Source organism: Carex rostrata, chromosome 13 (assembly GCF_964058835.1).
Source record: "Carex rostrata chromosome 13, lpCarRost1.2, whole genome shotgun sequence".
NCBI classification, from domain to species: Eukaryota; Viridiplantae; Streptophyta; class Magnoliopsida; order Poales; family Cyperaceae; genus Carex; species Carex rostrata.
Window position 1 is genome coordinate 11,333,197 of NC_135930.1, and position 13,060 is coordinate 11,346,256.

The window sequence follows — 13,060 nt, forward strand, 5'->3', positions numbered from 1 at the left end:
ATTCAACGTGTATGTATGAATACTTGATATCTTATGTATCAATGTATATGAATGAATATTTCCCATATTACGTGTTAATACCATCAATTTTCAAAAGGAGATTTCTAACAAAATACATTTATCTAACAATATGTTGAAATAAAATACTATACAACGTAAATATTCACACATTAATGCACAGGCGTGAATACTTTCTATTAAATTTTTTTTTTTTTTTATAATATTGTTATCATTAGTTCAATGAAGTATGTTTTGTTTATTTTAAATATATTTTTTTTTTCTTTTGTTTGTAAGAATTCAATTATATGATATGTAAAATTTGATAGATTATTTTTGTTTCGAGAGTGAACCATGTGGCAACTATTTTTTATTTCTAACTAATAAAATTGAACTCGAAAGCAATAAAGCAATGTTCAATACTATTTGACTGCTCTTGTAAAATTAATTAAGACATGTACATGTGCTTGCAATATTTGACGATGTATAAATACTTGCAATATTTGACGAGGTATAAATTAATTGAGGTATGACGAGGTATAAATACTGAAAATATCTATTATTAATACTTTCAAATGTCATTTGATGCCATAAGAGAAATTTTTTTGATAATATATATTAGATACAAACACTTGATACGTGAACCATTCACACTTACATGACGATGTATGAATACTTTCAATACTTGTTATTAATACTTTTAGGCATCATCCAGTCCCGTATGAAAAAAAAAACAATAGAATTTGTTAGATATAAACACCTGATACATGAATTATGCACACTTGTACGACGAGGTATGAATACTTACTCGCTGAGGTATGGATACTTGTACGACGGACAACCCGAAAGTATGTCATTATGAATCTCATTTGAAAGTAAAAATTGTATAGACGACGTTCATTGTTTTAGATTTACAAAATTCTTCACAGATCATCAGAAATATTGGTTAGATTGAACGGATATAAAAAAACACATCTAAAAATGTGTAAAAGATGGACGAATGATGTGTTCATATTATTATTAATTTTTGCAATACTTGATATCTTAAGTATGAATACTTTACATGTTATATATATTAATACTTGCGCGTGTCAGTTATAAAATTTTTTAAATAATAATAGACAGTTTCTAGGCAGTTAGTAGTCCTCCAGTTAGTGTATATACACTTAATAACTGAATGATAAAATGAGAGATAATTACGTAGAGATAGCTGAACGTTTCTTTAAATATAAGGTATTAGAAGATATACAAAAAATTATTAAAGTTTGAAACCTTCGTATTCATTTATGTACTGTACAATCCCAACCTACCCGCCAAAAAACGAGTGCGTATCCTCTGAGATATCTCATATTTTGCGTGACCGACGTGTCCGGTTCCTATTCGGAGGTGACGTGGGGGCCAGTATTATTTGAGCTTTGAGATTTGCGTAGAACGTATTGTAACGGTTGAAATTTTCCAAAAAGTCACGCAAAATATGAGATATCTCAGAAAATGCGAATGCCCAAAAACCCTATATGGCTCCGAACCGAACTTGAGAAATTATAAATCCCAAAACCCTTCTTCTTCCTCGGCAGTCTCAGCAATCGATTAAAATCGGAGACCAAGCAGAGCTCCAAGCTCCGTAAATGCGGTTCGTTGTATCAAAGCCATCGGCTGGAAAGGCTCGGCTCGGCGCGCTCTACCTCGGCGGTAGCGTTGCGCCGCCGGTAGAGACGCCGGCGCTGGTGGTCCCTACACGCCGGGGTCTCCCTTCTTTCATACCGAAGGACCTACTTGAGCATTTGCCTTATCCGGATTCTCTACTACTGCACCTCAGCCCCATTCACTTGTATTCTCTCTCTCTCTCTCTCTCTCTCTCTCAGTGCGCGCGCGTGCTGCCTGCTTGTGTATTTTGTTCCGAGCTTTTCCTTGTTGACTGGTGCCAGGTGTTTGACGGTTCGTGAAAAATGCACCATCTAGTTTAATATCCCGTTGAGACATCTTTGTTTATCTCTAATGGGTACCCTTTTTAACGATAAAAAATTAACCGTTGCATACTTCAATACTTTCAAACTGTATTTGTACGGTGAGGTTAGAAGCAGTATAAACAAGATGATTCTGGTTTCAGTTTCATCACTTTATTATTTCTTTCTATTTATTTTGGCTTTTTCTGGTCTTGACAAAATTCGAGGTGATTGATGTTTGGTTGTGTAATCTTAAGTGGAGGTCTAGTTGGCACTTATTGCTTATTTGCATAATTGGTACCACACTATCAGCGCGATGCTTGTACTTACTGGAGGGTTATGGCCGTATTTTATGGTTTGTTGCAGGTGTCCTCTTAGTAAATTTACTATTTAATGACAAGGCATTTTTGTGAACTCTTTCAGCATGGAGTGCCCTTCCACAAAAATTATTAAGAATATAGGTGGGGTCCACCAAATGGTTGGCTTGCAGGACCATTTCTTCATAGCTTCACCTAGTGATTCAGTTGAGAGTTTGCCAGAGTATGGGGGCACTAACAAGCTTGGTGCCTCTTTTGAAACTCCTTACGGTCGTCGACTGGTTAGTACTAACTTAACCTTTTGTCTTTTCTTTTGCAATTTGATGGCTACTTGTCATATTTGAAAAGCAACTGAATCATTTGATGAGAAATAACTCGGCAACTAATTTGTTGACTAAATTTAATAAAATTGGTCCTTGTGTTTAATATGCTTCTTCCTTTTCTTTTTCTAATTCGGAGCAAAATTATAAAAAACAAACCGACAAATTTTTAATGCTGATTTCTGGTTTAAATGAACTTCATGGAAGATATTAGTTGAATTAATACAATAACCTGGGGATAATTTGGTCATATTTTATTTGATGCCTTTGTTCTAATGCATGTGTTATTTGCAATATTCCTTGTTATGTTTGGTGTTTTTGAGTGTGGTGAAATATGGTGTCAATTTGCAAAGTCTGTTATTTCATCACAAATGATTTTAACTTTTGATCACCCCCTAAAATATGGATTAGAGCACACATCCCTTCAGTATACAACTTTTTTGGTTATATTCTTCGATTTTGAAATACTCTTTGCTTACTTTTTTTTTTTTTTATGGTAGGTAAATCCTAAGGACTACATGGAGATGATATCTGCAACAGGACCTGACTTGTGGGCCAGCCTGGCAGATGAGGTGCCTGCATGGGTCACAGAAAAGAGAAGTAAACTCTCTATTGATAGAACTCTCAAGTGGCTAGATGATTGCCTTTCTCTTGACCAGGTTTGAGAAAATAAATAACGCTGTGGATAAATAAATCAACTCAATGGGCATTTTCAATGTTTTGTTGGTTTAGAATTCAGTGCCTTAACATTGAAAGCCCTTAATCACACTTTTTGTTTTTCTATGCAAGTTATTTTACTCAGTATTAGTGACTATCATATCAGACTGCGGTTCGACACACTAGCAACCACATGCTGTTACCATGCCAACTGTTATGGTACCAATATACTTAGTTTCATGTACATCTAAATCTTTGACTTAATTAGGCCTCAACCCAGGAATGTAAGTATAGAAAAACAAATCGAGTTAATTGGTTATACTTGTACCATTTCATAAACTTTTTACTGTATTATTTTGGTTTTGATTTTAGGAAAAAGGTGCTAGTACCTTAGGAGCAGTTGTGGGAGGGGCTAGCATAGTAAACAGAAAAAAATGTGCAACTGAGGTGTCTATGCGCAATGTATCAGGTTGCAAGTATTTTTTTTTTTTTGTTGTTGTATACTGTCTTAGGATCTATTGCAAATCCATACAATATTTTTTTTTTAGATTTGCAAATAACCTTCAAGACTAGTTATTATCATTAGATCTAATCTATTGGGCTTTTTTTGAATAACGTATTTCCATTATATTAGGACGATGGTAACTGTTTGTTCAGTTAGGTTTTGCCACATTTTCTACGAGTCAAATTAAAATAAATTGAACCAGGTGAATTTGAATTTTGATTTCCAAGTTTCTGTGATTGGTTATTGGCAACTTGGTAAAGTTGAAATTGAGAAGTAAAGTGAAAATTAGATTGACTGAACTTTCATTTTATTGTTCAAAGGTATCTGGAGATGACAAAAAAATGTAATTATTGCAAAACATTGGATCTAATTTGCAACAAACCTGCAATATACAATATGAAACAATTTGTTTTATAATATGAGTTCTCCGCTAGTTCCCCCTCAATACACTTTTCTTTCTATTTTTTTAAATTTAGTTATTGAACTGAAGGATATTTTCCCGTATATTCTTAATCACTAAATATGTCCTGCAGGATTTTGGTTAGGAGGTTTTGGCCTAGGAGAAAACATTGAAGAAAGATCAGCTTTGCTGGATGCTGTCACTGTGAGAATCACATCTTTTAATTTTGTTCTTTGTAAATTTTTAGTTTTCGTATAGACACCCCTCCTGACAGTTAGGGACCTGAGCAAGTTCTAGTCTAGTGCTAGTTACGAGCAATGCTCTGTTGAGCCCAATTTGATCCTCAGTTTAACTTCAGTTATTGTCAAAGAATGCTGTAATTGAACCTTTACTTCTATGTCCTGCTCGTCTTTTGTTTTAGGATATATTACCGGAGGAGAAGATCCGCTTTGTGTCTAGACTTGGTCTACCAGGTACATATTCTATGCTTTTGCAATCTCGTATGGATTTAATAAGCAAAATATAGTTCTTATTATGCATATTCCTTGTAGAAATTGGAATTCTTTTTCATTCCCTCTTGAATGAATAGAAGGATATATAGAGGATAAAGGATAAAACAACTTCAGTGTCAGCTTGAGCAATTATTATATTTTTATTTGTGTTGCTTAGATGGACTAGCAATTAGGGCAAGTTATAAATGGAAGTAGAATTTTATAAATATATATATATATATAAATGCAAGTACAAATGAGGTGTTGTTATTTTTAGATTTTAGTTTAGTTCTGAAATATTTAAGATTAATCATTACTCTTGTGCAGAGGAGGTCTTGCAAGGAATAGCAGCTGGCATTGACCTTTTTGACTCCACGTATTACAAACCCTAAAACCCAATATTATTTTCTTACATCATTTTTTTTTTCTTGTGAGTTTCTCTATAGTATTTAGTTGTGATCTTTGCATCAATTGGTGCCCTATTGGTGTTCATCTTCAAGCATCTACCCCTGGCCAAATGACCCAGTATACTCTTTGCTGTGATGTTATCCTTGCTCTGACCAAATTATGCTTCTTGGAAATGATTTTATTTATTATTTGATATAACTATGTTCTCCTTAATTATTTCACTGCAGCTATATCTTTCATCTTACCATTGGAGGATTTGCTCTTGTCTTCCCCCTTGACATTCTAGGAGAAACACCCGAAGCATGGTCAAGGAACAGCAGTGGCAATTGCACAAAGATTAACTTACGTGCTACTATCTATAGGTAAGTATTAAACTTGCACACCCTTCCCTTAGTAACTTAGTTCTATGGATTAACAAAATATTTTTTTATCTGCACTAGTAGTATCAGGTTGCTTGGATAGCATTTTATTGACATTAAATTGCTAAATGCTGAGTCTTTGCTTGGTTTTATCATTATACATATAGTGCCGGGTTTTTTATCTATAACATAAAAAAATACGAAATTCAAACATAACATCAGATTCCCAAAAACTCAGAAAATAACACTGCTGCTGACAAATCAGCGGTAGTGAAACTGTGAAAGTGTGGGGGCGAACCGAGCAGACCAAAATTGAAATAAACAACGGTTAGAGAAAGTTATTTCAGTGGGTCCCACATTCACTTAATTGAAATAAACAATTCAAATAAACAATGCTATATATATAATTTATAGAATAATGTACTGCTGATTTTGTCAGCGGTAGAGCTCTTTCCACTCCTGCTGATTTTGCCAGTGGTAGTGTCATTTTCTGAGATTTTGAGAATCTGATGTTATGTTTGGATTTTGTATTTTTTATGTTATAGATTAAAAAATCAGCATATAGTACCTCTTCTCTTAAAAATGAACAGATATTGTCGTAGCATTTATGATTTCTTTTTTACTACTGTTATTTTAGGAAAGACACATCTCCTATTGTGGACAAGTGCAGGTGTTACACCTGCCAGAATCACACCCGTGCATACCTTAATCACCTTCTCAATGTCCATGAGATGCTGGCGCAGATCTTATTGGAAATGTATATCTTCTCATTTTACTCTTATGATTAATTGTCCAGTCATATGTTGACTCAACTAACAAAGGCCAGATCAACCATAAATTAATTGTGAATTTAAATTGGGTTGTGTCGATTAATTTGGTGAGCTAATCCAATCTTAACTATTCATTATCGTCTATTTACAGTTCCATTAACCCCAATTGAGTTATATCTCGAATGTTGATTAAAATGAAGCACCATAATCTCCAGTTGTTCCATTAAACCTAGAGGGGTAATTAAAGGTACTACGTTATATTAATCTTTCTTGATGTAGAAGTTTGTTTTCTTTTAATTGGAGCAGACATAACACACATCACTATTTGGGTTTCTTCCGGTCAATAAGACAGGCGCTGCAGCAACAAAAGTTTGAATTGTTTCGCAAGAGATTCATCGAGTCCAGACGAGCCCACCTGACAGAAGCCATGCCATGCTCATAACCAATAAATATACTTGTACCCGTTCCCATCATCATACGTCATTTTTTTTTCAAGGAAAATGGAGGAGCTCTAGAGTGCTTGTAGTTTTTAGGGTTTAGATTATAGGTTTGCAAGTTATTCCCTCAAGAAAAAAATTACATTGTTGATTTTGATCCATGACCACTGCTCCGGTATTATTTTCCCTTTTAATGTGTTTTTTGAATATCTCAATTGAGGTGCCATCTTCTGAATTTGACTGGCAATTTTGCTCGTGAATCTTCATCTGTTTCATGCTTTTGCTGATCCATATCTCTCAAGGTATAAAATTTTATGGAAGTTTTATTAGCATCTAGTGAAAAATAATGAAATTTGCGAAAGGCTTTGACTAGGGGCATGCCGCTGTTTACATTCAACACCGTACTTATCTAAATCCCGGGTCTCAAGGCCTCCCCGTGAAGACTTTGAATATCAACCTACCCCTAGCTAGAAATTAGTACATAATCAACATCGGGAAAAGAACACTTTCAATTAATCTATTTGATGATAGAGCCTTGTGTTTAGAAAGGGAAAGGGGATTAGAAGATTATCTTACCTTCTATAGAGAAAGGAAAAAAAATCAGAAATAAATTACACATACTTTTCAGCTGCCAATGATGCCACAACTAGATGAGCGAGACAAACATGAAGGAAACAAAATGTCAAGTATTAATATAAACTTTAAGAAATTGATAAAGCCATGCTAGAACAAGACTAACATAGATTATTTGCTTCTTTCCCAAACAAAATCTAAGGTACACAGACCACAAAACAAATTAAAAATAACAGATAAAAGCAAGTACGGCAAACATAAAAGAGGTTTATACAGACAGAAACATGCCATGCCATACATATGTCAACCCCCACCTAAAACCCAAAAAAAATCCAAACATTCATACAAGAGAGGATGACACAAAAACCCCTTGAATTAAGGTTTGGAGTTTACAAGAAGGCATCCTTCTCAAGCAGCTTAAGCACTTCCTCTTGGTTATTCAGCTTGGCCACGTCGAGTGGTGTTTTTCCATCCATATTTGACAGTGTGCTACATGAAAAAATAAACACACATCATTACAAACGAACAAAACATTTGTGCATGCCTAGAGAACACTTGTATCCACTATCACTATCCAACATAGCATTTATAACACATTGAAGTTTCTGATTTCCAAAAGGAAAACTTGTATGCCTAGAAAGCTGTTATATCCAGCATGCCCTTAACAGCACCCAACACCAGTCCAATCAGTAGGTTGATTTGAGTCAGGACTTATTGACCTATGGTTACAAACTTACAGAGTCAGTTTGTGGTAGGTTTTGTTAACCTCTGGCAGGTTCAAGCCCAATCTGTTTATAAAATACAAGGGTTTTTAATCCAAGCAACCTATAAAAATGCACTCCAGCATAGCTGACAATTTGGCATAGTGGCCTGACCTGACCAATTTAAATTGACCCTACAAATATATCACACAATTTTCAAGTTGGCATTTCTTGACCCATCTGCCATGTACATGGGTCTAGTATTTATACTTTTGGGGTCGTCAAAGGCAATATCCGATATTAAGCAAGAAAGAGAAAACATACACAGCAGCACCATGTTCCAGAAGAAGAGCGACACACTCTTTGCGACCATAGCCAGCAGCATAGTGCAAGGGGGTGTTCTTATTCCTATCCAGTGCATCCACTGCTGCACCTGCCTCCAGTAGTATCTGCACGCACTTTACCTACAGTACAAATACACTTCTGGTTAGCTTAAGGTGTCTTTTTAAGATATAAGGTTTGTCCTAGTTACTTTGTTAAAGTTTCCACAAGATATTTTTAACCCTCCAAGGAAGGGCAACAAGGGTCTAGGTTGCATGGAAGTGATATTTCTGTACTTTGTAAGGATCACATTTACAGGTTCTCGCCTAGGAACAAACAATTACCTCGCCATAGCCACATGCAAAATGCAAAGCACGGCGACCCTCGCCATCTTCTTCATCCTTGTCTGCTCCTCCATCCAGTGCTTTTTTCAAAGCCTGCACAAGACAACCATTTTCTAACAGTCAGGTAAATCAAACTAAATAAGAAGTTGATTTTACTCTATCTACTGAGCCGGTGAGCATAAATGGTATGTTGCCTTTTGCAATATAGCTAAATGGAACATTTATTAGCTAATGCTGTCTTCAACATCATGTCAAGTAAGCATGAAAACTGGTGTGAATTTTTCAGAGATTCAAACAATTAGTTTAAAATTTGAGTCAATAAATTGTTAGGCGTCAAAACAGGGACAAGACCTGTATGCAATTCAGTACCATCCAATCTAAACGTAAAACAACATTTTTCAGGATCCTCATCATTTACATATAATAAAACAAGCTGGAATAAACCTGATACAGTAAATTGGCATTCCAAACTCGAAGCTGATAAAGTAAACATCAATAGAGTGAACCAACATTACACACCCAAGAACGAGGTTGATGTTGTGATATCTCAGATGTTGTACATGCCAATATTTAAACTTCTTTCAGTTGGTTTACCACTACTTAAAGGCCTACAACTACAAGCCAATTTCCAAATGCTGTCTAGAAAGAACTAGCCATGAAACCTGCAGAGCATAAAGAAAAATAAAAAAAAAACAAAAGAGTTACCTCAGCATCACCAACACTGGCGGCTTGATGGACAAGTGACTCTTCTTCTTCATCATTGGCATCCTCCTCTTCAGGGGCCGCAACCTCCCTTGAAGCCCCAGCACCAGCAGCGGCAGTAGAAGCCTCCCCAGGCATGCCTACCCCCATTGCCTGCCCGATCTTCTGCAGCACATCTGGATCATTCCAATACCTGTACAATCATTTCCGGATACTCAAGATTTATCAAATTTTCATTGATAAGGATAGTCATAGTGAAATCATCCATTATGCTTCATCCACCAAATATGCACCTATCTTAATCTATTTTAACTGGTTATCTGCAAGTTTTCTCAAACTTTTGTGCAGTATTTTTGCATTTTCATTTGACCCTTCTCATCATCATCAGCTGTCTTAAAAAAAACATATTTATCTTATTAATACTGCAGCAGAGAAAATGAAATACTTCATCATAGCTTGGGGACCGCCACTCTCAATTTCATCAAGAATGGGCTTAAGAGAAGGGTCTGATTTAATCTGAGACATACGTTCTTCTATCTGTTCTTTCTGGTTGGGATTTGTCAGACTCTCCAACATTGTTGACATTGTTGGATCCTGAAAAATAACACATATACATAAACAATCAATACATCTTGCTAAAGTCTTAAACAATCCTTGATTTAAAAGCGACTATTTAAGTCAGCTTAGCATGCAACATCTGATTTGCATTGGCATTTTTTTAGCTCTATTGGGGGGCAAGAAAATCAGCAGATCATTACCCAGGTCCCAACTGGACAATTTATGTTTATTTAATTCACGAAACAAAAGACAAAAAAGGCCGAGGATGTAGAAGCAGAACCCCGGTAACCATGCAATATATCCGCGTATGCTGTGTTTTTTTTTTATTATGGGGGTGTGGGGAGGGGGAATTTACCTGCATAAGTGCATTGCCGAGACGTTCAGCCATGGTTATGAAATTAGGGTTTTGCATGACCTGCTGCATGGTGGAGATGTACTGCTGAGGATCCAATTGTGGGACCCCCTCATCTCCAGCACCCTGCACGCTCTTTGTTAACTGTTCCGCCATCTGGTTGAACACTGGGTCCCGTGCAATCTGTTCTGCCATATCCTTTATTGATGGGTCCTTTAATTCAACCAAAAGCAACAAATACGATTGATTTAGCAAGTATATAATAATCTTTATTTAAAGCTACTACAAGTAGAGGGTTTAACTATGCGAGCATACAACAAACCAAAATTCAAAACAAAGGTATCACGCATAAAGGAAAGATGAATGAAAAAACTAACTATTAAAATCACATTTTAAGGACCTTTTCACAATGGCAACAGACAGAGGGCACTCTGGTGATGGAAAATTTCATTTTTAACATTGTCAGATAAGAAAAACACCCCATCCAACAAAATATGACAGCAGTTCCCCTGCCTGATAGGATCTTGTGAAAAACAAAAATGAATAAAGGAATCACAAGCATACATTAAGCAATTCAGTCATGGAAGAGAAATCAAAAGGGTTCCCTGGTATATTCCCTGGTATCCCTCCAGTTTGTGGTGGCGTGCGTGAAGATCCCTCAGGTTTGGAGTTCTTGTTCTCTTCTGCAAGAAAAGAAAAAGAAAAAGAAAAGGCAAAATAATAAGATAACTAAGTTAATTAATAAAACCATTAGAATGGCACAAGGAGACAGCATGCTTTCATATCTGCGAAAATGATTTTCCAAAAGGAAGTGATACACATTATTTATTTTAAATTAGTCAAATTCGATACTACATCGATGCTTTGGCTGATTTAGCGATTTATGTGCAGAAGCCTAAAAAAAATCCGACACGGACTACTAAAACCGATAATTTTATTTTGGACAATTTCCACTTGATCCCAGAGAATACAATTACTAGCTTAATACAAAACAAAAAAAACCGAAAGTAACTAAACTTGAAACTAAAATCAACTTCAGATCTAGCACTAAAACAAGGGGAAAAGAGAAAAAAAAAAAAAAAAAAACAGAAATTGAACCGCATATTAGTATCTGACGGATAAACAAACTGCGGAGAGAAATTGGCGATGTACCTGACGACATGGTGAAGAAAACCTAGAGAGGTGACCGGAGACGCGAGGGGATGGACGAAGAAATTATAAGAGCGCTGAATTATAGACAAAAGAAAAGTAAAAGAAAAACCCTGGCTTTTTTTTGTGGTCTCCAAATCCAACGAAAAATGGAGATGTCCCTTGTGGCCTTGCGAAATGAAGTCCAAGTCTATTAGACTCCGGATTCTCTGAGGTAACCCAAAATTTTAGTTTAAATCGGGACCATCCGATCAGAATCGGGTTCAATCTGTTCGAGGTGGAATGCATGGAATTCCTTTAATATCGTGCCAAAGCAGATCGGACATCTGGATCTAAATTCAATCTTGTGAGTTACCTTAGGTGATCTGATTCCTCTGCATCGTAATCCATTCATCTGGATTGACCTTATTATTAATTTATTTTGTTTAATTATTATTATTATTATTAATAATTATTTATAATAAGATACTAATTATATAATAATATATTAATAACAATTGTAATATATTATATTATTATAATAATTATTTATATATTAACAATATAACATATTAATTATATAATTATATTTAATAATAATTATTAATAAAAAGATGCTACTAATATTTAATAATAATTATATAATATTATTATAATAATTATTTAATATATTATCAATATAAGATATTAATTATATAATTGTACACTAATAATAATTATTAATAATAATATAGTAATTATATACAAATAATATTCTATTATAATCATTTAAGTTAGACGGCCATGACATGCAATAAAATTACACAATCATGTGAGGTGATTTAATTTAGGCTGGCTTAAAGAACAATTTATGCTATCTTAGTCCGGTTCAATTAATACCTGTTTAGTGGAATAACGAGAACAAAACCTCTTATTCTACCTTTTAAGCCACAATCAAATATGGAGTAAGGCCGCAAGCAGGAATGATTTTATTTGTTGTTAGGGACAACCCATTAAAACCGTCAAACAAGTTTTAGTAAAATAATATAAAAACAAGATATATAATTGAGGGTTAAAATGTTTTATTATTTCTTTTGTTCTAATTATATCTCAAGTTTTAATTTCCGATTTTGTTCATATATTTTTTTTTAAAAATATATAAAATTTGATTTTCAAACACATTTTAATATAAATTTAATATAAATATTATGTTAAGCATCTACTTTTTGAATTTTGAAAACACAGATATGGTTCGTATGGATGTGAAGCATGACCGGAACACAAAAATGATGAGACTTAATCCTGATAAAAAAAATAAAATACATACGTATTAGGCAGAGTTATTTAATTACTGTGATGGATTAAGATTAATACACTGAACACTCATTTAGAATATTGATAATATGCGATTTTTGCGGTCTTATTAATGCAAAAAAAAATAAAAAATAAAAAAATACTAGCGATACTCGGAAGTGCTTCCTTCTCCTTGTGCAAGGAAAGTAATTATTAATTCAATCCTCTCAACGATTATTTACTGTAATTATTATTAGTTTTATTGTAGTTACGAAGTCAGTTTTGTCAGTGAAAAATTATAAAATTTTCCCAAGCAAGATCAAAATTTTCAAAATGAAAAGTAGAGCCACTGGTTGCAAAACATCATTGATTTGTATTAAAATATTATACGTGATTTTTTAAAATAATGATGTTTTAGACATGTTGTGCCCGTTGAGAGATATTGCAGTTAATAATCGTTTTTTGTAATAATAGTTAATTTTCATGCTATAATTGCATTATCAAA

The 13,060-nt window shown here is 34.4% G+C and overlaps 2 protein-coding genes across 3 annotated transcripts; one reads left to right on the plus strand and one right to left on the minus strand.

Annotated features, from left to right (window-relative positions):
• The first annotated feature begins 1,519 nt into the window (after positions 1-1,519).
• On the plus strand, positions 1,520-6,864 carry LOC144564557 (uncharacterized). 2 transcript variants are annotated; one of them, XM_078314156.1, is made up of 10 exons: positions 1,521-1,825; positions 2,364-2,538; positions 3,078-3,236; positions 3,607-3,703; positions 4,273-4,343; positions 4,561-4,612; positions 4,958-5,006; positions 5,266-5,400; positions 6,035-6,154; positions 6,474-6,864. In XM_078314156.1, the coding sequence occupies exons 1-10, from the start codon at positions 1,623-1,625 to the stop codon at positions 6,607-6,609; spliced, it is 1,197 nt and encodes a 398-aa protein (XP_078170282.1). In that variant the 5' UTR covers positions 1,521-1,622; the 3' UTR covers positions 6,610-6,864. The 2 variants fall into 2 exon arrangements, with proteins under 2 accessions (XP_078170283.1, XP_078170282.1); XM_078314157.1 differs by lacking the exon at positions 6,035-6,154 and having other exon boundaries at positions 1,520-1,825.
• Positions 6,865-7,313: 449 nt separating this feature from the next.
• On the minus strand, positions 7,314-11,476 carry LOC144564558 (ankyrin repeat domain-containing protein 2A-like). The gene is made up of 8 exons (XM_078314158.1): positions 11,308-11,476; positions 10,720-10,838; positions 10,159-10,368; positions 9,691-9,839; positions 9,249-9,438; positions 8,544-8,636; positions 8,203-8,342; positions 7,314-7,666 (listed from the first exon to the last, which is right to left on the minus strand). Exons 1-8 carry the CDS (start codon positions 11,315-11,317, stop codon positions 7,567-7,569), a joined length of 1,011 nt encoding a protein of 336 aa, XP_078170284.1. The 5' UTR covers positions 11,318-11,476; the 3' UTR covers positions 7,314-7,566.
• Positions 11,477-13,060: the final 1,584 nt, after the last annotated feature.

What these genes read in the sequence shown, in the direction of transcription:
- LOC144564557 (XM_078314156.1), top strand. Translation starts at nt 1,623, where the DNA reads ATGCGGTTCGTTGTATCAAAGCCATCGGCTGGAAAGGCTCGGCTCGGC. An exon ending in GTCTAGACTTGGTCTACCAG is followed by an intron (nt 4,613 to 4,957) that starts GTACATATTCTA and finishes ACTCTTGTGCAG; the next exon opens with AGGAGGTCTTGCAAGGAATA. An exon ending in TTACGTGCTACTATCTATAG is followed by an intron (nt 5,401 to 6,034) that starts GTAAGTATTAAA and finishes CTGTTATTTTAG; the next exon opens with GAAAGACACATCTCCTATTG.
- LOC144564558 (XM_078314158.1), bottom strand. An exon ending in CCAGTGTTGGTGATGCTGAG is followed by an intron (nt 8,637 to 9,248) that starts GTAACTCTTTTG and finishes TGTCTTGTGCAG; the next exon opens with GCTTTGAAAAAAGCACTGGA. An exon ending in CTGGAACATGGTGCTGCTGT is followed by an intron (nt 7,667 to 8,202) that starts GTATGTTTTCTC and finishes TTTTTCATGTAG; the next exon opens with CACACTGTCAAATATGGATG.